General features: G+C 42.0%; 2 protein-coding genes across 2 annotated transcripts in view; both read right to left on the reverse strand.

Annotated features, from left to right (window-relative positions):
- LOC132406256 (immunoglobulin lambda-1 light chain-like) overlaps positions 1-27,009 on the reverse strand; it is a 280,487-nt gene that overhangs the window by 83,372 nt on the left and 170,106 nt on the right. The gene's annotated exons all lie outside the window — the stretch shown is intronic.
- Positions 1,153-27,009, reverse strand: part of LOC132405931 (immunoglobulin lambda-1 light chain-like) — a 53,524-nt gene continuing 27,667 nt past the window's right edge. Inside the window, exons 2-3 of the mRNA XM_059990912.1 lie at positions 2,686-2,966; positions 1,153-1,634 (exon numbers count right to left, since the gene is read on the reverse strand). Coding sequence (XP_059846895.1) covers positions 1,313-1,634; positions 2,686-2,966 — 603 coding nt within the window. The 3' untranslated portion in view covers positions 1,153-1,312. The remainder of the gene's footprint in view (positions 1,635-2,685; positions 2,967-27,009) is intronic.

A 27,009-nucleotide genomic window follows, 5' to 3' on the forward strand; every position in this document is an offset into this window, starting at 1 on the left:
ATCAGCTGTTCCCCTCTCTCTATCCATCTCTCACTCTTTCTTTCTATATCTCTCTTTCTCTTACTCATACAATGTTCTTCTCTCTGCCACCAAATCTTCTGCTTCTCAAACGAAGAACAGCAGGCGTGTAGTCATTACTTGAAATCCCCCTCTTTAATCACCAAGTGTTGACCAGACTTTCATTGAGGTAGCGCGAAATAGGTGAGTGGAGGTAGACTCGCAGCCCAGAAGCGAGATGGTGGGGAGGGAGGTGAAGGATTAAAGTAGGGTTCGGGAAGTAAATATAATGCCGCTGCCAGAGGAGAAAGATTGAGGGGTCAGCCTGAGATGCATTGATCGGGATAGAGTTCGGTTGCAAAGGGAAGCAGAGAGGGTGAGAGTGCGGCTGAGACGGTAGGGGAAGGGGAATCAGGAACTAATGTGAAACAAATGCTTAACTATTCTGTCTCTGTGCTCTTGCACCCCAACGCCGTCGCCCAAGAGATGGTTGAGTAACAGCTTTTAAACTTCTGTTTGGGCAATTTTCATCCCTTATAATCCAATTATTTCAGAAAACCAGACTTCCCAATTTGTCGGTATCGGTGATTACTACCGGAACCTCACTATCCCAGAACATAGCTACAATTTATCCCTCTCTCCACCAAAAGTACTCCAGAACCTGAATATTTGCAGGCATGCTAAATTTATTTCCTTCATTAAACTTCCCAAAACCACCTGTTGCCATCGCAGCCTTACAGGAAACCCACCACGCTGTCCTCAGTGGGACTTGCCGTCCTGTTTTTACAGTATTCGGTGTTCAAGGTTGCTGAAGAGAAACTTCAGGAAACCAGGACACGAACCAGACCGGGGAGATGCATGTCCTTTTTCCACGCTCCCCCAACTCGGTGTCAGAATATGATGAACTCGAAAGATGACAAAACGCACACATGGAAATCATTCCTGCACTGATCATGTTTATTTGTAGTTAGTTACCGTTACCTTCAATTAGTCTGAAACTGAGGACGAATCACAAAATCACTCGTTAATTATTCGTATTAATCCAAACCCCGGTGCCAGAGAATACCATTCACTGTGTGAAATTTCCAGAATACAAGTAACTGTCCACTTTAACACCGCGTAGCCTCTCCATAGGAAAAGAAACAAAATCAGCCTAAAATCAGGGTACAAATATTCCAACATCAAAATGGAAACTACAGCGAGCGGAACAAAAGGGAAGTACAGGGATGAGCGAGTAAGAGTGGTCGAGGTGAAAGATACATAGCGGTGATCTCCTGTTAATCAGGGAACAAACAAGGCCGAAGCCGCTCTCTGTTTAACAGCTGGATTGTGTGACTGTTGCGGATATTGTCGAGGCTGCTCCTTGTTGAACTGAGCAGGAGTACCTCTTCCCACTGCTCCAGTCTGCGCCGGGCACCGTCAGGTAGCTGCTGAGACTGAAGGTTTTGTCCGCGTTCTGAGTCACCCCGCTGGTTTGCACCTCACTGCTCGTCGGACTCCCGTTCACTGTCCAGCTGACGACAGGGAAGCCCATCGACAATTTACTGACCAGGCAAACTAAGGTGCCCGATTCTTTAGCGGAGATCTCCTCGGCTGACGGCCCAAGCAGTTTCACTGAAGGGTCCAGGATGTACTGATCTGCAACATGAACAAGAGAAGACGTGTTTAAAATGAACAGAAGACCTCACGTTATTTCACACTTTAACGGAAGCTCAAGTTAAACATTCCAGCTTCGTAGAGTTGGCCAACTATCTCATGGAGGGACGGGGATGGGTGCAGGGGACCAGGGGGAGGTAGAGATAGGGAGTTGTATCGGGTCGGGAGAAGAACACTTCATGTTTGTCAACTAGAAATCTACTCCAACCGGTGAGACTGTGAGGCTCTGAGTCTTTCACAGAATTGAGAGACACACTGACATCGAAATGCCCCATAGTAGTTTCATGTGCCCACTCTCTGTGCTATCAGCCCCTTTAGCAATCTCGTTAGAGGTCTCTGAGCCTAGTATGTAAGTGCGCGGTAGGGCCGTGTTTATTTTGTTGAGTCCATTCTCAGTTCTTGACACAAGATAGGAGAGGCCATTAATAGTTGCTGAGCGCTGTATTTCACGTTCCTCAACTACCCTCCGCCCTACCCACCATCAGAAATGGACCGGCTGCTGGCGGGGGAATAAACACAAGCTACAATCTGCCTTCCCCCCACTGGGCGGAGGCAGCAAAACAGTGTTCTGATCTTCAAAGAGAGGGGCAGGGTAGATCGCTCTGTGATTTGGGATGATGTGAGGGATTTTGCTCCCACTCACCGTGGTGTTGGGGAGGTTAGATTCTCCGCAGAACGGAATTTCTGATCATCGTCGGTGCAGCGGCCTGGATCATTGAAAAGGAGCAGCGCAGAGGGGCACACGTGGCAGGGGAGGAGGCAAGGACTGGGCAGTGGGAGAGCGTCTCTCAATGGATGGGTGCAGGAGGAGAGTTTGTACGAAAGGATAACCGAAAAGAGAAATGCTTCATTAAAAGTCGGCAACACTTCGCCAATCTGCACTCTATCGAGAAATACTGGACACGGAATATGATTTGATTGTAAATCAACATTTCCCACTGTAAAATTCACAGGTAATAATAACGTTACAATTATTAATGCCAATGACCGTATTTATGCCGTGGTTATTCAGGATATAATTCCCGTCACTTAACTGCAACAAAGAGTTTTGTCCCTGGGCCGAACACGACATTATTGATCGATGAAACCCACTTTCCGCAGTAATAGAGAGCAGCGTCACTCATCTCCACATTCTTTATGATCAGATGGTAAACGATGCCGGCGCTGTCGATTGTCGATGTGAAACGGTCGCTGCCAAACCCAGGGCCGTAGTTTGGGCGACTCCACCAATGATGGTGATAGAGCACCAACTGTGGACCTGTTCCCGGTGTCTGTTTATACCAGCCAACTTCATGGTTATCCTTTGTCCGATGTTACAATTCAGCGTGGCCGTGGATCCTGGACTCACCGACACGGTCGGAGGTTGAGTCAGACTCTGGGATTCTCCAGCTGTGAAAGAACAGGAATTCAACTTCAACAACTGACTCTTTAACGTGACCCCTAACCCCACCCCAGCAAACATAGGCGGTGCAGACTTGCTGCTTGTACTTACAGCCCAGCCACATTGACAAACACCAGAAAAAAAGTGTCCGCATTGTGGTTGCCGTCCGTTTCTTGCTTCCCTTCTGCCGGTGGATCTGTGATGGTTTGTGGCCGCCGCTGCCAATGGAACCCAGTTTTAGAGCCGTTCGTTCCCGGAGGAAATCCATGCAAATCAGGGTGAATACCACTGTCCAACCAGAGGAAGGGTCTGAAGCCCTCCCATTCACGGCACACGCCTCAGGGTTGAGGCGATGACACTATCAGTGACTGACATGTCCGTTCAAAACAACGTGCAGTTGAGCAGGTCGTTCATTGTCTGATATTTCCCATACTCTCCCTTCATTTTCCTGATTCCATCCCTCAGAGCTGAGATGCCTCTCACATCTCTAGTAACAACAGGGCAGAAGGTGCAGACTTCCTGTTCCCACATCAGTTATTCAATATTGAGTTCAAACCCACCTTGGCACCCTCTCAGGGTTGTTGTTGTTTGAGCAGGTGTGGCCCATTCCTTGCTCCTCTAGCTTGGAAAACACCCGGGCCATCTTCTGGGAAGATTCTGGGAATTGAAGATGGAGCTAGGAAGACTGTTCACAATTCACAGTCCTTGGAGAATCAAGGCAAAATCATACCTGTTGTGTAGTTAATATTCAGTATTCATTGTATAATCTTTTATTTATTTCAGTACATACATAGTATAACTGAACATTATCATTTGTTTTAATAGATAATTATGAGAAATATGTATAGATACATGAACTGCATTGGTCAAAAAGCTCCACGTAATAGATGCGCTCCTGGCTTAAAGTAAAACACAAAATTAGACTGATGTTTCGGACACCCGTGTCTTCTTTTGAATTAGTTTAAAAGTACAAAATGCCATCCTTGCTCTGGAAAGCATCTTAATGTGTGGTTGCCTCAGTATGTGCGTGGCACCTATGTACGTGGCTACCAAGTACCCTTTTTGAGGTTCTTTCTGTTCCCGGTGTTGTGAAGAATGTGTCTGGCCCCCTTACCGCATAATGCGTACTACCTTTCCTTTGTGGAAAAAGTTCTTCTAGATCAACACTTTTGACTATAGGCCCATCAGTCAGTGGTCAAAACAGACCATCCTACAGACACCACAGTAAAAGGACTTGGTGTGTACAATGGGGTTATTCCCTGAGCCGACTTGTCAGAACCTCTCGCAGAACTTCTCATCGCCAGACCTCCTCATAAGGCACCAAGTACTTGCATGGCAAGTGGAGTGAGGGGCTCTCACAGTTAGATCCTTCATGTATGCCTGGAACATCAGTACAGCTGTGGGTTCTATGTGAGAGGACTCTTGTTGAGATCACACCGTCACTCCCTTCTTTGCGGACTGTGGGGTTATGAAGAAGTTATGAAGTAAAGTGCTAGGGTCTGCTTCACAGTTCATTCCGAGCAGTAGAATGCTGGGAAACTGTCTGATCTACAGACCATTCCCAGAGTCACATCGTGAGACAGATTATCAAGTGCTGCTGAAAGATTATGAACTCGGTGAAATACACCCTTTAGACTGCACAAAAGCAGTTGGGCTGGTCATCGAGATGTTGATGGAGGAATGGTGTCAATAGGCACATTTCAGGCTGCAGGAGTACGTGCTGAGGATGCATTGAAGCTTGGTGCAGCCACCACAAGGGGTCGGTGGGGAAAGACCACAGTGCAGGGATAGGGAGGCGGCTGGTTTGATGAGAAGGCTCCTCAATTATTGCAGGAAGAATATGATCCAATGGGGCTACATAATTTGGAAAACACTTAATGCATTTTCTTAGAATAACAAGGCATTGCATGATTTACTCTTGTAAACATTTTAAATTAAGAATAAAGTTTATTTTGATAAAATACCTTTCCTATATCATCTGAACTGTCTCTGTCCATCTCCAGTGCCAGACTGTGTCCTCTGCAGTGGCCTGCCAACCCAAATCATTTTTTAAAGCCACTTATAGGAGGCCTTCACCAAAAACCTTCTCTGGGTACCATTGGATGGGCAATAATTATACACATAACCAAGAATGTGGAATATCTGAGGTTGAGCAGAGTACCTGGATCTGGAGGAATGCTCAGGTAGGAAATGCAGAATAGGAGGTAATGTCCCAGTGAATTTATACATGCATTTATCTTCTTTGAATACCCAGGAAAGTAAATAAGTCTGTTGAATAAGTCAGGCAATGTGTCATCAAATAGTCTGAAGGGGAATCTCAGTTCTATTGGAATGGAAACCCAGATGATGGCGATCATCCTGCAACTAAAGTGATTGCATGCAGTGGTGAGACTGGGATATCACCAGACAGACAGAAGAGCAGGTAAATGGGTCAGGAGACCCCTGAAGGTAACTTGCACTCTAACCATATGATATTCAGAGTACCGATTGGGGATATTATTTCTCTAGGTACAGAGGCATGGCCAGACATATGAATTCATTGTGCAGTCAGAGGATCAGGAAGAGGAACAAGTCAGACCACAACCTGGTGCATCTCAAACCCTGCTCAAACCCTCTGGTGAAGAGTAAACCTGCAACCTCAAGGTCAGTGAGGAAATGGTTGGGGGAGGCTTATGAAGCACTCCAGGATTGTTCTGAGGCAACAGACTGGCAGGCACTTTGAGAGCCACATGGAGAGAACATTGATGGGCTCACACAGTGCATCACTGGTTACATCAACTTCTGTGTGGACTGCAATGTCTGCAAGAACTGTTCTTTGTTATTCAAACAACAAGCCATGGATATCAAAGGACATTAAGGACGTCCTGAACGCTAAAAAGAGGGCATTTAGAGGTGGAAATAGGGAGGAGCTGAGGACAATACAGAGGGACCTGAAAGCCAAGATCAGGGAGGCTAAAGACAGGTATAGGAGGAAGCTTGAGTGGAAACCACTGCAGAACAACATAAGGGAGGTCTGGAGTGGGATGAGGACCATCAGTGGGTTCCAGCAAACTAGCAACAGAGTGGACAGGGCCAACGAACTTAACCTGTTCTTCAACAGATTTGACACTGTGGCCCCTGCCCATCCCCCACATGAATCATCTGTTGTCGGCCCCCAACCAACACATACTCCACTCTCCCCTCCTACCCCTCCACACAGCCACCCACCCTGCTCTCGTGACTACACCCCTCCCACACCTGAAACCACCATGGTGGGCTTCACAGTTGAACATGTGAGAAGACAGCTGAACTGTCTCCACCCAAGCAAGGTTGCAGGCCCAGATGGTGTCAGCCCCACGGTGCTCAAAGTCTGTGCCCCCCAGCTGCGTGGAGTGCTTCACCATGACTTCAACCTGAGCTTGAGGCTCCAGAGGGTTCCTGTGCTGTGGAAGTCATCCTGCCTCGTCCCTGTACCGAAGGCGCCGCGCCTCAGTGGCTCCAATGACTACAGACCGGTGGCATTGACCTCCCACATCATAAAGACCCTGGAGCGACTTGTTCTAGAGCAGCTCCGGCCTATGTTTAGGCCACACTTAGAACCCCTCCAGTTTGCCTGTCAGCCCAGACTGGGAGTTGAGGATGCCATCGTCTATGTCCACCTGGACAAGCCAGTGAGCACTGTGAGGGTCATGTCTTTTGACTTCTCCAGTGTGTTCAACACCATCCGCCCTGCTCTGCTGGGTGAGAAGCTGACAGTGATGCAGGTGGATGCTTCCCTGGTGTCATAGATTATTGATTACCTGACTGGCAGACCACAGTATGTGCGCTTGCAACACTGTGTGTCAGACAGAGGGGTCAGCAGCACTGGGTTTCCACAGGGACTGTCCTGTCTCCCTTTCCCTTCACCATCTACACCTCGGATTTCAACTACTGCACAGAGTCTTGCCAACTTCAGAAGTTTTCTGATGACTCTGCCATAGTTGGATGCGTCAGCAAGTGAGATGAGGCTGAGTACAGGGCTACAGTGGGAAACTTTGTCACATAGTGAAAGCAGAATCATCTGCAGCTTAATGTGAATAAGACTAAGGAGCTCGTAGTGGACCTGAGGAGGGCTAAGGCACCGTTGACCTCTGTTTCCATCCAAGGGGTCAGTGTCGACATGGTGGAGGATTACAACTACCTGGGGATATGAATTGACAATAAACTGGACTGGTCAAGGAACACTGAGGCTGTCTACAAGAAGGGTCAGAGCCATCTCTATTTCCTGAGGAGATAGAGGTCCTTTAACATCTGCCGGACAATGCTGAGGATGTTCTATGAGTCTGTGGTGACCAGTGCTATCATGTTTGTTGTGTGCTGGGGCAGCAGGCTGAGGGTAGCAGACACCAACAAAATCAAGAAACTCATTCGTAAGGCCAGTGATGTTGTTGGGGTGGAACTGGACTCTCTGACAGTGGTGACTGAAAAGAAGATGCTGTCCAAGTAGAATGCTATCTTGGACAATGACTCCCATCCACTCCATAATGTACTGGTTAGGCACAGGATTACATTCAGCCAGAGACTCATTCCACCGAGATGTAACACGGAGCGTCATAGGAAGTCATTCCTGCCTGTGGCCATCAAACTTTACAACTCCTCCCTCGGAGTGTCAGACACCCTGAGCCAATAGGCTGGTGCTGGACTTATTTCCACTTGGAATGATTAACTTATTATTATTACTTAATTATTTATGGTTTTATATTGCTATATTTCTATACTATTCTTGGTTGGTGCGACTGTAACGAAACCCAATTTCTCTCAGGATCAATAAAGTATGTCTGTCTGTCTATCTTCATTTGTAGAGCAGAATATCAAACTGCACGTGAAAGTAATAGGGCTCTTCCCATGAGCCAATCATGGTGTCAAAATAAACTAAACCAATCTGCTTCCACCAATATATCCCTGCTATATTCCTTTGGATGCTGCAGTTTCCTTCCACATGTCGAAGACGTGCAGTTTGATAGATAACTAGCTGTTGTAAATTTCTCCATGTATGTGTTGGTGACTGGTACAATATAAGGGAAGTTGAATAGAATGTTATGGTAAGGGAATGGAATTGGATTAGTGAATGGTTAGCCTAAATATATGCTCTATGGCCAGCACTGACAGGTTGGGCTGAAGGGCCTGGTTCCATGTCGTATGAATGCCACATATTACATGGTGAATGTAAAGCAGAATATTGCAAACAGCCAGAATTTAAGGAGGTAGTAGGAACATTCGTTAGCAGAAGAAGAATGGTGATTAATTCCCCTGCTTCGCATTGTGGGTGTAGTAAGGTGCAGATAAATGTTTGTCTAAATAGATAATGCAGAAGGTCATAGGCTGGAGAGTCTCCAGAATTCAGTGAGGATGTTGCATTTCTTCAAAGAAGCTTTGAACACATATTTGAATTTTATTTTCTATTCACGAGGCAAACTCTTCCCATGGCAGAGCTTGGAATACGGGACATATTTCAACAGTATGGCCTCAGGTATATGAACAACCTTCCCTGTCCAATATACAAAACTCCATGTAACCATAGACATAGAACTCCAAGGGTTGGCCTGGGAAGACTGACATTAGTTCAACTGTCCCTGCAGAGAATTTTGAGGAGATTCTGTTGGTAGTGGTTTATAGTGCCTTAAGATGCCTTTTGTAATTTAGGTAGAGCTCAGATGTATCTGAAAAGATTGTGAACTGGCTTCCCTGGAGAAATGTGAGTTATATGACAGTTGAGTAGAAGGTTAATTCTGTTGTATAAAAGGGAAGACAATTCTGTGTGTATGTATAAATGCTGGAATTACATGTACAAAGCAGACAGGCTACTGTGTTTGGGAAACTTCGTACCAAAAGTGCAAGTATGTTGGTTGAAGAGTCTCCTGTTAGTTTTGGGGATTATCTGCACTCATTCAGAAATGTTGTTGGAGGTGTGGTGCAACATAGGAGCAAGACAGTTTGAGAAAATTAAACAGGAAAGTCAGCAAGTTTGACACTGTTCTTCACAACGAATGACTTTGTTGTTAAATATTTTTAGGGCAACAGTAAGATAGAATTGAATTTGACTGTGAACCAAATTTGGGAAGTATGTTCTATAGACCCTTCTGATTGATGGAGTCAAAGGAGTATTTGGACAGTGAAGGTCATGTCCCCTGTTCTGTGAATGAATGAATTTCACACTGTGATTCAGGGAGTAGCTCTATAGTTTCTGATGAATGTGATTGAGGAGGAATCTGGCATTTACTCCCCCCTGTGTTGGTCAGTCTGGTGACTGCTTTGTAGTCACCAGAGTTGGATTTGTTTCTATGACAATCTATGCCTGTGAACATCTTGAAATATTGATTAGTGAGATGTAATGGCAGTGAAGATTTGCTGGGCCATGGATGACTGAAACTATTTATTTGTCAAAACACACAGGGGGTTATTGTTCAGTTGGGTAAGTGGGTGAAACAATGACAAACCTTGTTCAATCCAGATAGCTATAATGTTTTTGTTTTTCGCGTTCTTCATTTTGTGCCATGTATGATGTGGGCAATCATGGCCTTTCCATGACCATGATTGTTCTTGGCAAATATTTCTCCAGAAGTGATATGCCATTGCCTTTTTCCAGACAGTGTTCCTCCAAGCTGGGTGACCCCAGCTGTGAGCAAAACTTTTTAGAGCTTGTCTGCCTGGAGTCAGTGGTAGCATATCCTGGAATTGTGATATGCAACAGCTGCTCATACTAGCATCCATCAGCTGCTCTTATGGCTTCTCATGACCATGATCGGGGGGCGGGGGGAGTGGTGTTAGGTAGCGGTTATACCTTGCTTAAGGATGACTTACAAGCTAACAGAGGGAACAAATGGCACATGTCTCCTTCGTTAGAGAGAGGTATTTCCCCCTTGCTACCAAGGTATTATGTTTTGAGAAATAATACAAGGATAGGACATTCACAGAAAATGGACAACCTCTGTTGAGTGTTATGGAATAGAAAGACATAGGCAAAAAATTACATAGTGCCCTGAATGTTGTCACAGCTATAATTGATTGAAAATAAGTCATTTGGCACATTGGTTAAATCTGTCAAGTTACCAAGTATAGGATTCAGGACACTATATTACCATTAAGAAGTCATGGGTGAGGCTGTACCAGGAGTATTATGTATAGTGCTCATTGCGCTGTTATTGGAACATCATTAAGTGGCACAGAGAGCAAAGACAATCTCTGAGAATGTTGGTAAAATCTGAGGGCTATAGGAGGAGGTTGGGTGGGTGAGGACCTTTTCCTTAAAGTGTAGAATGATGTGTGGACTTACAAAGTTATAAAAAATGAAGTTTGTGTATAGATAGGGGAAATCCAGAGGTCCTTTTCCAAGTGATGGGGAAGTAAACACTAGAGGGCCTAGGTTGAAAGTGAAAGTGAAAAGAATTAAAGGGGACCTGAGTGTGTATATGTAGAGTGCAGAGTGTATATGTAAAGAGCTGTCAGAGACAGGTATAATAACAACAAGATCTGGCGATGTGTATCTGCATCTAAAATGGATACAGCAATAAAATAGAGAGTAGCAGTAATAGGTTATTTAGCAGACTGGAGATAGGTGTGAGTGAATACCTCAGTGATGATAATGAGTACCACCCTTTTGCCCATTTCTATTAATGAGTTGCACTTGGGTTCAGTGGACACGACCTTCAAATCTGTAGGTGGCACAAAACTGAGAGGCACAGTGAAGTCTGAGGGGACAGCAATAGAAATTAAGGAGGCAGTGGCAGGCTGATGAAGTGGTGGAACAGGTGGCAGAGAGAGACATGGACACAGTGAAACCAGGAATTGTAATAGGCCATTCTGCCCCTTGGACTTACTGTCTCATTTGACATGTTCATTGCTGTTCCGCTACTTCAGAACTTCTTCCCAACATCCCCAGATTCCTTTCTTGAATCAGCACTTAGAAATGCATCCACCTTCTTCTTGGATATTTTTAATGACTTGGGCTCCACCTCTTGTTTTAGCCTCTTCTGCGATTGATCAAATCTCACTCGGAATGGTTCTGTCCAGTCCTACTGAAATTTTAAAAATTACTGTGCGAATCTCTCAGTTCTCTTTACTTTAGTGAATATTGGTCTTTCCAACAAATTCTCCTTTCATAGAGAAATACTGAGTGTAACAAGGTCACAGAATGTACTCTAGTTGGAAATCTCATTGTCCATCACTGGATCTGACTTGGAGTCCCACCACTACAAACTGACTTTGTACGAAGTTATGTATCTGCCTCATTGTGTCTGGGTAGTGAGTGAAATTACTTGGGGGTTGGCATCCTAGCTTCCTGAACTGATACAAGACTTTTCTGTACTTGTCATTGGGGAAAAATACTCAAAATTGTTCTGTTCAGCAAATGCAGCACAAATCCAATCCTGCTAATTACTGTATTTTTAGTTGATTCTCACTCATCAACAAAGGTAAAACGTTTCATGGACACTGGTATTAAAAGTCACTTATACAGCAATAAATTAACCACAGATTGATTTTCAGAGAAACATTTGGCTTTAGATATTCAGACAGGTCAGAAGGAGATAGAAGTGCCAATGAATAAATAAAGGGAATTCATATTAAAGAATGTATATATTAGCAAGGGAATTATATAGTAGTGTTTTTAACTGCCCCAGTATGGACTAGGTTTGCCTCAGTATGAGGGGCTTAGATGGATGAAAGTTGTAAAGCACATTCACGAGTCTTTTCTGCCATAACTTGGTAGTCCTACTTTGACTGGTCTGTACTCGACCTTACCTTGTGAGTGAGTCTCAAGAAGTGGTAGAAATGTCAGTAACCAGCATTTTGGTGATAGTGGGAATAGTTCTGTAATTTCAATGCTGATCTCTAAAGTGTTCACACTTATCCAGGAAAGCTGATTCCAGTAATAGGTAAAGCTGAGTAGGAGAAGCTGCTTTGGTTACAAATAACATCTAACAAGTGGGAGTGTTTGAAAAGTGGGAGAGTGAGTGCTCAGGGCTAACATGCTCCGATAAAGTTGAATAGAATTGATGGCTAGATTAAGAAATCATCAATATCAAGGTAACTGAAGGGCTTAATGAAACAATGAAAGAAGCACATAGCTGGTTTATATGATTGAAAATAGAACAGATCCTTGCAAGTGATGGCATAGATGAGATCTTAGAAGAGCAAAGATGAACCATTAAGCATACTTAGTGCACAGGTAAACAGGAATCCCAAGGTGCTTTTCAAATACATTAGGTGCCAATAAGTAATGAGGGAAAGCATCGCTTTCTTTTAGGACCAAGTGGAATCTCTGCTTGGAGCCAGGGGATGTGAGTGAGGTCTTAAATGGATATATCTCAACGCTATTCAGAAAGGGAGAAATCCATAGTAAATGTAGAGTTCAGGGAAGGGGACAGTGATATAAAGGAGCATATTTGTTTTGAGCTCTTTGGGGCCTGTGCAGTGATCCAGGGAGCATTGGGCTCTGAGCTTTCTAGAGCACCTGAGTTTGTTCTTTGTTGTCTCTATAAGAATCATTAATTGTTGGTGCTTTCTGTTTAATCTTGCTAAGATTATTCTGACTGGTGCATAGTCAACATGGATGTATTTGTAGGAAAGCGTTTCCAAATAATTGATTGAATTTTCAGGTATAACGAGAGATTGGATCAAATGAGTTTGTTTCCTGTGAACTTGGAGAGGTCAAGTATAAGAGTTGATAGAGGGATACAAAATTATGAGGGGGAGGGAGTGTAGCTTTAAGGATATTTCTCCAGTTGATCAAGAGCCTTAAACTAGTCAGGCAGGAGATTTATAGGAAACCTGAGGTGAACTTACCACTTAGAGACCGGAACATGATTTGCGTGGAAGAGGTAGAGGCAGGTAGTCTCGACAAACACTTGAAATGCAGAGAAGATTACAGCCCAAAAGCAGATACAGAAAACTAAATTGTTTGGCATGGACACGATGAGCTAAATATCCGATTTCTGTTCTGTGTAAGTCTATGACTCACATTAGCCTTATTTCAAACATTGACCAAAGAGCTGAATTCTAGAGGTAAAATGAGATTGACTGCTCTCATTATCAAGGCAGAAATTGACCAATTGTAACATCAATGAGTTCCATTAACACCGAAGTTAATGGGTATCATGATGAAAGTACACCAATGGATAGAATCATAACTCACACTAAGAATAATGATGTTGTTGTTACATGTCAGTGTTCCCATTCCCAGGATGTCTCTGCAGGAGATTTTCATGGAGTATATTCAACACAACAACGTTTAAAAGCCTCACCAATGACCTTCCTTCCATTGTAGGAACAGAAGCAGTAATGTGGATTGATGATTGCAATTCTGCAGCTCATCCACCAGTTCATAACTACACGTAGTATGTCCTGGATAACATAAGATAATTGGCTTATAAGGGGCAAGTAATGTTCACATTACAGATGTGCCAGACTAGGTTCATGTCCAAGAAGAATATGTGTAGCTACCTACCCGTGGCATTCTGTGCCATTACCATCACAATACTTTTCCACCATTTACTCTACAACATCGAAGACAAAAACAAAATGAAATACTCTCCACTTTGGGAGATGAGTACAGGTCCAAAATCATTTCAGAAGCTCAACACCATCTATGAAAAGGCAGGCCAATTTCCACCACCAAACATTGTAACTGCACCATAGATGGTCTGAAGCCAGAAAATGAAAGGGTGAGTGTTCGTCATGGGGTTAGCAACACATCCTGTAAAAAACCTAGAGCTACAGAAAAAACAACTGTAGCTTCAAAGGCCTCATCCCTGAGAGAGGAGGGAGTTTTCAAAGATGGGCAACACCTGGGTACAACTTTAAAGACTGGCCCAGGACAGTGGGCTGTGTCTGTAGCCTATGATCTAGGTGGGTACTAGGCATCAACAATCAGTGCATCCACCACAGGTGTACAATGGATGTAATGTTGTTCATTGACAAAATGTCCTGCTACTACTTCCCGAGGTTACTCAAACAACACATCCCAAATCTTGGAGCTCTACTATCAAGTACACAAGGCAGAACTAGCAGGAAATTCCACCTGCAAGTTTACATGCAAGTCACAAACTATCCAAACTTGGAAATATCTAGTTAATAGATAAAAATATGTATTATTGGACCCTAGAAAATGTCAACTAATGTGCTCTGTTAGGTAGTATACTTACTATTTAGCTTTTCAGAAAATGTAACTAAAACATGCATGGATTGAGCTGAAAAATGTTGTGAAGATCTGTCTCTGTCTCTGTCTAAGTATCACAGCCAATATAACCATGCAGGGAAATCAATTTCAATGATTAGGAAGGAGCCAGATACATATCTGAAACTGCAGGATTCTGGGTAGATGGCAGGGGAATGTAATGTCATTTATAATGTGCTGGTCTGAAGTGAACAGGGCAAATGCCCTCACTATTTCCAGTAACCATTCTGCTTCACTATTATTTAGCTTCTTCTGATTACCTTTGAGTCAGAGACAATGAATTTAGCATTGGTATCTCCCAAGTAAAACCTCCTTGCTTTGTGTAGTTAATAAGGTAGAGCATTGCCTGATATATCCCAGCTTCATCACTTGTTTCTGTAATGTCTGGTCACTAAGCTGAAATGACAGCATCCATGTCCCTTTGTAACTCTGGATCTAAATCTGGAGATGATATTGTCCAGAAGATTAATGGATAGTCAAAAGGAGTTGCTAAATTTATGGTTACAGCTGTTTTATTAGATTTTTATCGTAGTAGAGGTCAGATAAGTCCAGCAAACAAAGCAGAAAAATGGCAAAGGGATGTGAACAAATGCTTCACGTTCATATTGGAAGAGCAGTCAGACTGGTCCCTCATAAGAAATCTCAGAGCAGTGAACATTTCACACTTCATTTTGGACTGTATTCAGTAGAAACAGATACACTACCAATTGCTAAACATCCACAGATAAATAGATTCAGGATTCAAGATTCAAGATTGTCATTTCTAGGCACTATGAATGTGTAGAGGAATATGAAATAATTGTGACTTCAAATCTGAGGTGGCACAATGAAAAAAACAAGAAAATTGAGAAAAGAGTACTAAAAAAATCCAATAAATATGAATACACGAGATAGCTTATATATATATAGATTGATTGAATGTCCATAATCCATAAACTGACGCTCAGTACAGGATTGTCTGTACAGAGGGTGACCCTGATATGTGATGATAGAGTAATGGGGGTTTGGAGTTGAGGGTTCATGGGTGGAAGAGTTGATCATCCTTATTGCTTGGGGAAACTAACTGTTTCTCAGCCTGGCCATCCTGGCATGGATGCTATGCTGCCACCTCCCAGATGGCAGTAGCACAGTCAATGATCAGGGTTGGTGGGATCCTTCATGATATTACTGGCTATTTACCAGCATCTTTCTGCATATATGTCCTTGATGGCAGGAAGGCTGGTGCTGGTGATGCACTGGGCGCTGTCGACGTTTCAGGCAATGTTGACAGCACTTCTCCCTATAAATGCTGCCTGGCCTGCTGTGTTCCACCAGCATTTTGTGTGTGTTGTTTCAATAATAATATTTTTTGTTTTGTTGACGTTGAGGAAGGGGTCATTTGCCTGGTAGCAGGCCTCCATGTGTCAGCAGGGTGTACAGCAATGGGCTCAGCACACATGTTGAGGTTTATGGAGACTGACAAGCAGTTGTGCCTCCTGACAATCTGAGGTCTCTTTGTTGAGAAATATATCCAGTTGCACAGTGGTGCATTTAGACTGAAGGGTAGGAGTTTGTTATCCAATATCTGTGCGACAATGGTGTTGAATGCTAAACTGAAGTCGAGAAAGATCATTCTGCTACACAGGTGCGTGTTTTCTAAGTGTACTGGAGCCATGTACATGACAGATGCTACCATCTGTTGTAGAGTAGTTCTGCTGGTAAGCATATTTGTCATTGTCCATCTAGCAGGAATGGAGCTTCTGGCATGTGCCATTACCAGTTAGCTAATGTGAAGCATGTGGGGACAATGAAGTGTTGAATATGCTTGTGAAGAGGTCAGTGAATTGATGTGTACCCTTCCTGAGTACTTAGCCTGGGATGTTGTCTGGCCCAGCTGCCTTATGGAGCCTGACTCTCTGCAGAGTCCTTTTGATCATACAAACATAAAAGCAAGTTAAGTAAAGCTAAAACTAGAAAAATACAATGAAAGCAACAATCTGGACACTAATCAACAGACCAGAATCACTATCAGAATCAGAATCAGGTTTATTATCACTGGCAGATCCAATACCCTTCCCCTGTGACTCTCTCCTTTGTAAAATAAGATCTTCTAAATCTTGTAAAACAGGCCATTATTAATATTTATTTAAGATAAACAGTTCAAAACATTGAAGGTGACACAACAAGAGATGGCAATGTGGAAGCGTACAGGAATGAGATAGATCACCTGCTTCAGGCATGTTGCAACAACCAACTTGCACTCAATGTTAGTCAAACCAAGTAAGTGATTATGAACTTCAGGAAGAGGAAGTTGACAGAACAGACATCCCTCATCAAGGGATCAGCTTTGGAAAGTTTGAGCAGTATACCTCAAAAGGAGATGAGTCAAACAGGCAACATCCTTCATTAAGGATCCATCACTCAGGAGATGCCCTCACTCCATTGTTACTGTCAAGGAGGAAGTACAAGAGCCTGAAAACACAAACTCAATATTTCAGCGATAGCTTCTTCCCCTCCGCCATCAGTTTCCCAAATGGACAATGAATCCATGAACACCACCACTCTTTTTGTTATTTTCCTTTAATAGTTATTTACTTTAATCTTTTATATATATTGGCTTTGGGTCAGTTTTGGACGTGACTGACATAATAAAGTCCTAACAATGAGAGGAAATGACAGGGCTGAGGGACAGCATAGAGCTGCTGCTCATGGCTGCACAAGAACAGATGATGAGCACAAGAGCATTAGAAGCAGGGGTCTATTACACCAGAACAGACCTAAGATGCAGACTGAGCAAGGAATTTGCTGAAACCATCCAGCACATAGCAGCAGGATGCAGATACAGGTATAGTCAGCAAACACTAAATGGCACAATTTGCAGTAATTATGTACAGGGACATCTTTGCTTAGTATGCTTTGGATGCCCCCAAATCCAAATGGGATAAACCTGAGAGGTAGTGGAGAATGAGAGTGGTAAGATCCTGTGGGTCTTGTAAATACAAACAGATAAGCAGCTACTGGTCAACCAATCAGACAAAGTAATACTGGAGAAGGAACAGAAGAAAGCAATAGTAATAGCTGTGGCAATCACTGATGGCATAATCATGGGAAGAAAGAATATGACAAGCTGAAGGAATACGAGGGCTTAAAAGAGTAGATGGAAAGGATGTAGACTGGTAAAGCTAGATCATTCCAGGTGGTGATAGGAGCACTTGGAGGTGTCACACCTGGATTGAGACAGTGGCTCCAAAAAATTCCAGCAATAACATCTGAAATTTTATACATACATACACACCATCCATAAGGGGTGAGAAAAATAAATACCCCTTATTGAAATTTATAGTTCATTATTACTATGAATTCTAATGTAGTGTTGATGTAAAACTATAAATTTCATGACATATGAAGCTAAATACGTGACTGATTATAAAACTTTTCCCTCATACAGAGATATAATTAAACACTTCAGGTATTGTTTAGACAATATTGTTGTTAGCTTCCAGTGTTTCAATCATAAATTATCATTCCATATTTTTGATTGTGTTAATACATTAATATTATTTGTCTCTAATATTCCAACCAGATATCAATGAACTGTAGAATATTAAGTCCCTACGTTCCAGTCATTGATAAAATTTAACCTAAACTTTAGGATCCTTGGAATAAAAAGAGGACAATGAAAGCTATGACTATAACAAATCAGTTTAATCAAACTGGACAAAATTTTGAATGGAAGAGGTCTATAATGTAACACACTGAGAAAGAATTCCATGGGAAATTGGATGTTATTGAGCTGGTTTAATGTGGGAGAAACAAACCATTTTAATAATCAATTTTATAAATAAAACATGCCTCGCCATTTGAAAAAGGAGCTTTGGTGCAGGTCATATCATCTGCTGTCTGAGTATGAAAATAGCAAACATCTGTGACCCCAGCAGGATACAAGCTGCTATTTTACGGAGAGGGACAGCCCAGGACATTTACATTTGCACTTGCTGTCATATTATTGAAATAATACAGTTTCTGTTTGACTTCATATTATTTTAAGAATTTGTCAAGCTCTTGACCTTGAAAGGGACATTATCTCTGGTGCACTCCTTGAGTTATGGCAGGGAGAAGAAGAATTGCTTCTGAAATTGTGCCATGTTGGTTGTCAAAGCAAATTCACCCAACAGATTTATTCACTGAAATTGTTGGGAAGGAAACATTAATAAGGCCTGATGGTTTAACTGTGTGACAGTGAACTCACCCTCATTACATTGCCAAAGGCTGGTTTCTTTTCAAATAAAATCAAAGGAATATAAAAATGAAGAGATTCGTAAAATATGGCTTCTGTTCACTGCCATCTATTTTACGCATGATCACTTCCACCAGTACGATCATTGACAGGAGCATCTGCCACTAGTGGACAAGTGAGTTTGAGATTAAATATGTTTCTCTCTGCTGTTGATCACTCATTGTCTTTGGAAGGCTCAGATTGAAAGTTCTGTCTTTCAGGACTTGGCCAACCCAATATCTGGTGGAGCAAGCAAGCCACCCTTGTGATGGTCATTAAAGTCTAGACAAAATTCTGTGTCCGTGCTTCTCTCACTATTTGCCGATCATGGAAATCATTAATTCATCAATGCAGGGAGGCCAGGGGATTTTAATCAGGAGGAGGTCTCCCTGTCAATGTTTCACCTCATGTGATGAGAATTCCCAGTGTCTGGATTCAATGCTCAAGACACCATGGGATCCCTTTCCTTGCCAGCACACCAATGATGAAAAACAATAAATCATATTTGATAAGGTACCACATACAAGGCTTAATGAGAAAATAAGCAGGCGTGGTATCCAAGGGAGCATTGCTTTGTGGATCCAGAATTGGCTTGCCCACAAAGGCAAAGAGTGGTTGTAGATGGGTCACCAGTCTGCATGGAGGTCGGTCACCAGTGGAGTGTCTCAGGAATCTGTTCTGGGACCTTTACTCTTCATGATTTTTATAAATGAGCAGGATGATGAAGTGGAGGGATGGGTTAGTAAGTTTGTTGATGACACAAAGGTTGGAGGTGTTGTGGATAGTGTGGTGGGCTGTCAGAAATTGCAACGGAGGGGGACATCACGTGATGACATAGGATTGAGACGTGGAAATCCAGCTCTCCCGTAAAAACCAGTAAAATAATGTTTAAGTGAAGCAAAGTTAGTAAATACTTTTTAAAAATTACTTATAAACTACTCATGATTGTCTTAAGATATGTCTCCTAAACAGAAGCAGAAGAAAACTACTACTTTGAAGACAACACAGGTTGGAAAAGAATCAAGGCCAGCAGCCATGAAAGAGCCTCTGGCTCAAGTGCATTTTACCTCCGGCGATACAGAATAGGAAACTGCGGCAACATCAACCGTATCCAAAAAAAAAAAGAGCAACAGGAATTGCGTTCGCATGAAGGAAGGGGAATGCACAAACACGAGCAACCCAAACTACAAATCCCACCTATGATCGGAACTGAAAGTGAAAGTGAATATGAGGTGGAATCAGATTCTCTGGTAAATCAGAAGAAGATGAAGAGACAAACAAAGTAGAGCAACAGGAAGAGGTTGGAGGTGATATTGGAGACATAAAAAAATCTTTGGTGCAAATAATGCATGAATTAAAAGCATTAAAAGTAATAAAAAAGATATTAAAATATGAAGATAATGTTTGGTAAAATGATGAAAAGACAAAATGGACGAGAAAATTAAAAACTTGGAAGAAATAACGGGAGACACAATTGATAGAGTGAATAAAATGGAGGATTACATTTCTGCCTGGACATCAGAAAGAAAATGGTTGTTGGAAAAAGTGGATGTACTTGAAAATTTTAACAGATGAAATAATATTAAGATTGTTGGACTTACAGAAGGTATAGAAGGAGAAGATCCAATAATTTTTTTCAAAAATGGATTCTGGAAATTTTGGAAATGGAAGAAGGAACCCAGTTTATTGAAACTGAAAGGGCTCAAAGAGCCTTAAGATCAAGGCCTCAAGCTGATCAAAACCCATGATCAATCTTGATAAAATGCTTAAGATATCAAGATAAAGAAAAGATCCTGAAGGCGGCTGCCTAAAGTGCCAGAAAGAGAAACGGGCCATTGATGATAGAAGGGAAAACAGTTCTTTTCTATCCTGATATAAGTTATGACCTTTTGAAGAGAAAGAAGGAATTTAACTCAGCGAAGAAAGTTTTATGGGAAAAGGGTTATAAATTTATATTGCACCACCTGGCAACCCTGATAACTTTTTTGGATGACGGGAAAAGAAGATCTTTTACTGATTATCAGGATGTGGAAGAATTTGCACAAGAACTTTAAAATATTCGCTAACCACAGCCAAAGATTTAAAGGTGAAATGGATTAAAGAAGAAGACAGGGACAGTGAATGGAGTTGATGGATGTTTAAGGACAGAAGAATATTTAAATATATTCTTAATTATATGATACAGGGGGAGAAAGGTAAAAATTTGAGAAATATTAATCGAGAGTAGTGATATTATTTTTTCTTCTCTTACATATACTTTTTTATGTTACGGGGGAGCTGGGGGAACTTTGGATCGATTGCAATGGGATTCACGTGTGTAATCCTGGCAATTGTCATGACCCGTACAACGGAGGGGGGTAATGTTGTGTTTTTACTTTATTCACAACATTAGTAGGGGGGTATTTTGTTATTTTTTTTCTTTATAATCTATTTTTCTTTAATCTTTCTTTCTTTGCCTGGACAATCGGGGGGGGGGGGGGGGGGACGGGGACGACACATAGCAACACGGAGAATTTTAAAAAGATTCCCCAAGGTACCACGAAAGTTGAAAAGTTAGGTACTACTATAGACTGGAGTAACCCTGTTAAAAATAATGACTAATTTACAGAATTTTTAAAGTTTTAATGTTAATGGGCTTAATGGACTGGTGAAAAGAAAAATAATTTTAACATACATTAAGAGAATGAAAATAGATATAGCTTTTAACTGCATTCCATTTGAGAAAATTACTTATAATTTAAGAGATAAATACGAAATATTTCTGAAAATTTGGCTCCCTTATTTACAAAAGAGGATTAAATATATAGGTGCTCTGAAGATAAAATTATTGGGTATTTGGGGAAATAAATAAATATATATATTAAAGCTATTATGGACTCTGTGGAGCATGTGGGGATCTTCTGATATCCAGTCATTCCTTCCTTCCTTTCTTTTTTTCTCTTTTTTTTCTCTTTCTACAGGGATATGTTAGGGGGAAGGGTTGATAATTTTTTCCCCCTTCTGTAACTATTTGAAAATTTAATAAAAAAATTTATATAAAAAAAAAGAAATTGCAACAGGACATGGATGGGATGCAAAACTGGGCTTAGATGTGGCAGTTGGAGTTCAACAGAGTTAAATGTGAAGTGGTCCATTTTGGAAGTTCAAATATGATGGCAGATTATAGTATTAATGGTGCGACACTCTGCAGTGTGGAGGATCAGAGGGATCTTGGGGTCCGAGTCCATAGGACACTCAAAGCAGCTACACAGGTTGACTATGTGACTAGGAAGGCATATGGTATATTGGTCCTAATCAATTGTGGAGTTGAATTTAGGATACAAGTTGTAATGTTGCAGCTATATAGGACCCTGTTCATACATCACTTGGAGTACTGTGCTCAGTTCTGGTCACCTCACTACAGGAAGGATGTGGAAGCCATAGAAAGGATGCAGAGGAGATTTACAAGGATGCTGCCTGGATAGGGGAGCATGCTTTATGAAAATATGTTGAGTGAACTCGGCTTTTTCTCCTTGGAGCAAAGGAGGATGAGAGGTGACCTGATAGAGGTGGACAAGATGATGAGAGGCATTGATCGTGTGGAAGGTCAGAGGACTTTTCCTTGGGCTGAAGTGGTTGACTGAAGAGGACATGGGTTTAAGGTGCTGGGGAGTAAGTACAGAGGAGATATCAGGGGTAAGTTTTTTACTCAGAGTGGTGAGTGCGTTGAATGGGCTGCCGGCAATGGTGGTGGAGACAGATACGATAAAGTCTTTGAAGTGGCTTTTAGATAGGAACCTGGTGCTTAGTAAAATAGAGGGCTATAAGTAAGCCTAGTAATTTTTGAGGTAGGGCCATGTTCGGCACAACTTTGTGGGCCGAAGGGCCTGTACTGTGCTGTGGTTTCTCTATGTTTCTATAAATACCTTCAGGCTCCAGTTAGTCTTAAACACTCAGGCCAAAGAAAACAGGCAGAGACAATAAGTAGTAGATCTGACATATCTTATTCTCATAGTTACATGTTGTCCTGAAGCATAAAAAGTTCTCCAAAATAATTTCTCATTTACTTACACGGAAACTTCCCCCGAATCCTTTCAAATTTTTTTCTGTCAAAATTAGGATTATCTCAAATTCCTTGGAGAAAAGAACACTGAACACTCAGCAGGAAATTTTATTTTCTTTTGTTTTCTCTCTCTCCCTCTCTGCTCCCTACCCCACCCTCTCTCTCTCATTCTCTTTCTCTCTCTCTCTCTCTCTCTGACAATCTACTTCTCAGGAAAACTTTGATCTCATAGCATTCATATTCTGAAGGGTGAAATGGGAGAGCAGATTAAAATGGAATTATCTGCATTTTTAAGAGATATTTAAGTTTCAGCTTTTAAACCAAAGGATTGATGGAGGATAATAATGATGTAAACTCATACATTCAAACTTATCCCACATCAGCCAGAACAGCAGCAGCCTGAAGATAAAGCAGCTATGACTATAGTGAAATGGTTTGCTGTCGATGAAGGTACAGATGCATATCTCTGTACGGAAAGCAGCAGAAGATTTGACCAAATAAATGAATAAAAGGGAAAAAAACACATTGGAAGTCAGTTTAACTCTGGCTGGATTTAACGTGTGTGGCATTGAAATGAAGCCCTATTCTACACCTGCTTCATTTCTCTGTTCTTTTTGACTGCAATAGAAAGGGAAATGGGCTTAGAAAATGGAATTAGACTGAATTCACCACCACCAAATTAAACCAAAGCTCAGATTAACATTTCCTTCCACCCGAATTTAGTGAATGAAACTGTGGAGTGGTTACTCAGACAAGCAACATTTCAAAATTTCTGAAACAATTCCCTTTCTGACTGTCACAATTCAAGGAGAGCAACAACCATGATGTCCCTTTAAACAGTCAGTGCCTGATAGATTCTTAAAATAAAAAATGGTAGAACAGAAACTATGATATTTGAGTAATGATGTATGAAAAGCAGATGATAACATCTTGTCTCAGTTCTGGCCAGCCCCTCACCTTAAAATAACAGCTCATTTCCTGCTGGGGTTGCAGATGTTTTTGTTCAAATGGTTAAACCAGGTTAGGTTTAAATCATTTCGCTGGACACCATAACGCAAAGGGCTGTGAGAGCCAATTCTGCACTGTCAGTCTAAACGAGTAAAAATAAATAAACTAGGTAGAGGGAAACTAAAAATAGATAGGCAGGTGTATACGTGTGTGTCTTTGCGGGCCAGCATTGGCCTACCAAGGACAGGCAGTTGGATGACATGAGCAGCTTCTCCATGTAATACTTGGATAAGCGCAGAAGGGCTCTTGTGTCGCACAATCGCCAATGTATCCTGCTATGTGTTCCCAGAACTATCATGTAATGCAATTAATCTGCCTGCCCTGGAGCACTGAAATGGGGTCTTCGAGTCTTGCTGCGGATTCTGCAGTTAATGATCTCAAGTCTTTAAATTAAAAACCACGATGTTCTCCTCAGACAGGAGTAAGATAGCCTATAGAACTTCCCTCCTCTTGGGCAGAGTCCTTTTATGAGCACTTGTTTTATGAGAGAAGGATGCTCCAGCATATTCTGAAATCAAGTTGTTTTTCTCAAGAATGATGAGGAGGGTATTGTTTCATCCTGCCAGGGACTTAAACTCTTTGAGCTGCATCTGGGAATATGATCCGTGGCTGACTATTCCAGTGATTACATATCTTAGTGACATAGAGTAGGTTTTGGTTGCTCTCTTTAGCCAGGGATGACATCACCAGCTAAGAGACATTCTTGCAACCAGGGTTTAGGTGAGGATCTGCAGGAATTTATGGACATCAACGTAAGAATCTAGAACCATATTTCTGAAAGAAGGCCGGAGAGATGCGCTGATTTCACCTTGAAGGCCAGTTCTTAGAACTGCCCGATGACTAGACCGGTTCCTCAATCTGATAACCAATGCAGATTCCGGCAAACATTTCTGGAAGATCCCATGCAACCTGGAAGAACCTGGGTCTCCCAGCAGAGTGAGAAGTATGCATGTAACGTTCTCCTTCGGGTGTACTAATAATGCCGAATTCAACGTCGAGATAAACCACAGTCAATGAAACCAGATCGCAGTAAGATTAACCATTTACTGTTCACTCTTCACATTAACATATGGTGAAAACTGTTGATAAAACAATACAAGATTGATACAGTATTTGTTCCTTCCTTAATATCACATTTCAATTGTAAATACTTGTAAAGGTGACTATAACTACATTACACTAAGGTGCAGTATACAGGGAGAGTTTACCTGCTCCATTGACTACTTTAAATACACTTCCATGCAAACTATCCACAACTCTTTAACTAACGAAAGCTTAAACATTATCGACCGTCGTTACTTTTAACAGGATCAGCATTAATATCTTAGTTCAATATATCGATTATCTATTAACTTACAGTGTTGCTCTCACTGTGATTTCTAATGCCTGCAAAACAACTTCTGCTCAGGTGTGCCTCGTGGTGAGCCCCCACCCTCGTGTTAATTTCAAACCGGTACTTTCCCACAAGACGCGGCGAAACCGGATGTGACGTCATCGCATGCCGATATATTTTACATGCAATGAATATACTTTAAACACTTCTAATTCTAACTAGAAAATACTATCAAATGAATTACTAAGCGAAAATATTATAAACTAAATAACTGTCGTAAAGACAGCACAATGCATGAGGCAGCGGTGTTGCTGATACTGCGGTAAAGCCTGCCTTGAGTCACATCCCATCCAGTGAAAGCAAAACTGAAACATTCTCAAGCTTCTCTCTCATTTCGTCAAGTCCTGGAGTGGTCTTCCCATCCCTGTTATCTTGGGGGAGACATGAGCATTCTGTGAAAGCCTTGGCAGCCTCTGGTTCCACAGTAATTTTATTGGACACCAGACTAGCAGAGAAAATCCAGATTTCTAAGGTATACCTCAACCAACCCATCTCTGCTATGGCCCTGGGTAATAGGTTATTGGGAGCTAGACAAATCTATTATCTTGCCGTCTCTCTCAGGTTGACTATTGGAAGTCACGAGAAGATGATTCATTTTCACATTATTCATTGTTTGTGCATTCACCTAACCCTCGGTTACAGTGCCTATAAAAGGTATTCAACCACACTGGAAGTTTTCGCGTTTTATTGTTTTTCAACATTGAATCTCAGTGAACTGAATTTGGCTTTTTTAACACTGATCAACAGAAAAAACAAGACTTTTTCATGTCAAAGTGAAAACAGATCTCTACAAAGTGATCTAACTTAATTGCAAATATAAAACAAAGTAATTAACTGTAACAGGAGAAAATCTGAAGATGCTGGAAATCAAAGCAACACACACAAAATGCTGGAGGAACTAAGCAGGCCAGGCAGTATTACTGGAAAAAAATTACAGTCGACGTTTCGGGCTGAGACCTTCAGCAGGACTGGAGAAGAAAAGATGAGGAGCAGATTTAAGAGGTGGAAGTGGTAAGAGAAAAATAAAGTGATAGATGAAACCATGAGGAGAGATGAAGTCGCTGGTGAAAGAAATACAGGGTCAGAGAAGGTGGAGTCTGATAGGAGAGGAGATTAAGTCATGGAAGAAGGAAAAGGCAGGGAGGAGCAACAGAGGGAAGTGATGGCCGGGCAGAAAATAAGGTAATACAGGGAAAAGGGAATGGGGATTGGTGAAGTCATTACCAGTAGTTTGAGAAATTGTTATTCCTGCCATCAGTTTGGTAGCTACCAGGATGGAATACAAGGAGTTGTTCCTCCAACCTGAGTGTGGCTTCATTGTGACAGTAGATGAGGCCATGGATTGAAGTATAATAATAGGAATCGGAAGTGGAGTTAAAATGGTTGGCTAGAGGGAGATACTGCTTCTTCTGGCTGACGGAACTTAAGTGCTTGACAAAGCAGTCTCCCAATCTACATCAGGTCTCACCAATATACAGAGTGCCAGACCAGGAACATCAAACACAGTATACGACCCCTAACATACTCACAGGGGAAGTCTTGCCACACTTGGAAAGACTGTTTGGGACCCTGTTTGTATGTTGCCTTGTGTGTGTTGCTTAAATGATTGATTTCATAAGAAGTCACCTGCTTAAAGTCAGTATTTTTGTAGAACCATCTTTGGCAGCACTTACAACCTTGAGTCTGTGTGGAGATGTCCCTATCAGCTTTGCACATCTGGACTTTAGAAGTTCTTCCCCTTCTTCTTTGCAAAATTGCTCAAACTCTGTCAGATCGCATGGGGATCATGAGTTAACAGCTCTTCTCAAGACCAGCCACAAATCCTCAATTTGATTGAGGTCTGGTCTCTGACTTGGCCACTCCACGGCATTAACTTTTTTTGTTTTTAAGCCATTCCTTCGTAGGTTTGGCTTAAGTTGCAGTTCACTTGCGGACTGGATTTGGTTTATCTCCAGGATTTCCCTGTATTTTGCTGCAGTAATTTTACCCTCTAACTTGACAAGCCTTCCAAGGCCTGCTGCAGTGAAGCATCCCCAGAGCATGCTTCAAGGAGGGATGGTGTGTTGCTGCTGATCGGTGGTGATTG

The sequence above is a fragment of the Hypanus sabinus genome, chromosome 16 (genome assembly GCF_030144855.1).
Source record: "Hypanus sabinus isolate sHypSab1 chromosome 16, sHypSab1.hap1, whole genome shotgun sequence".
Classification (NCBI taxonomy): Eukaryota; Metazoa; Chordata; class Chondrichthyes; order Myliobatiformes; family Dasyatidae; genus Hypanus; species Hypanus sabinus.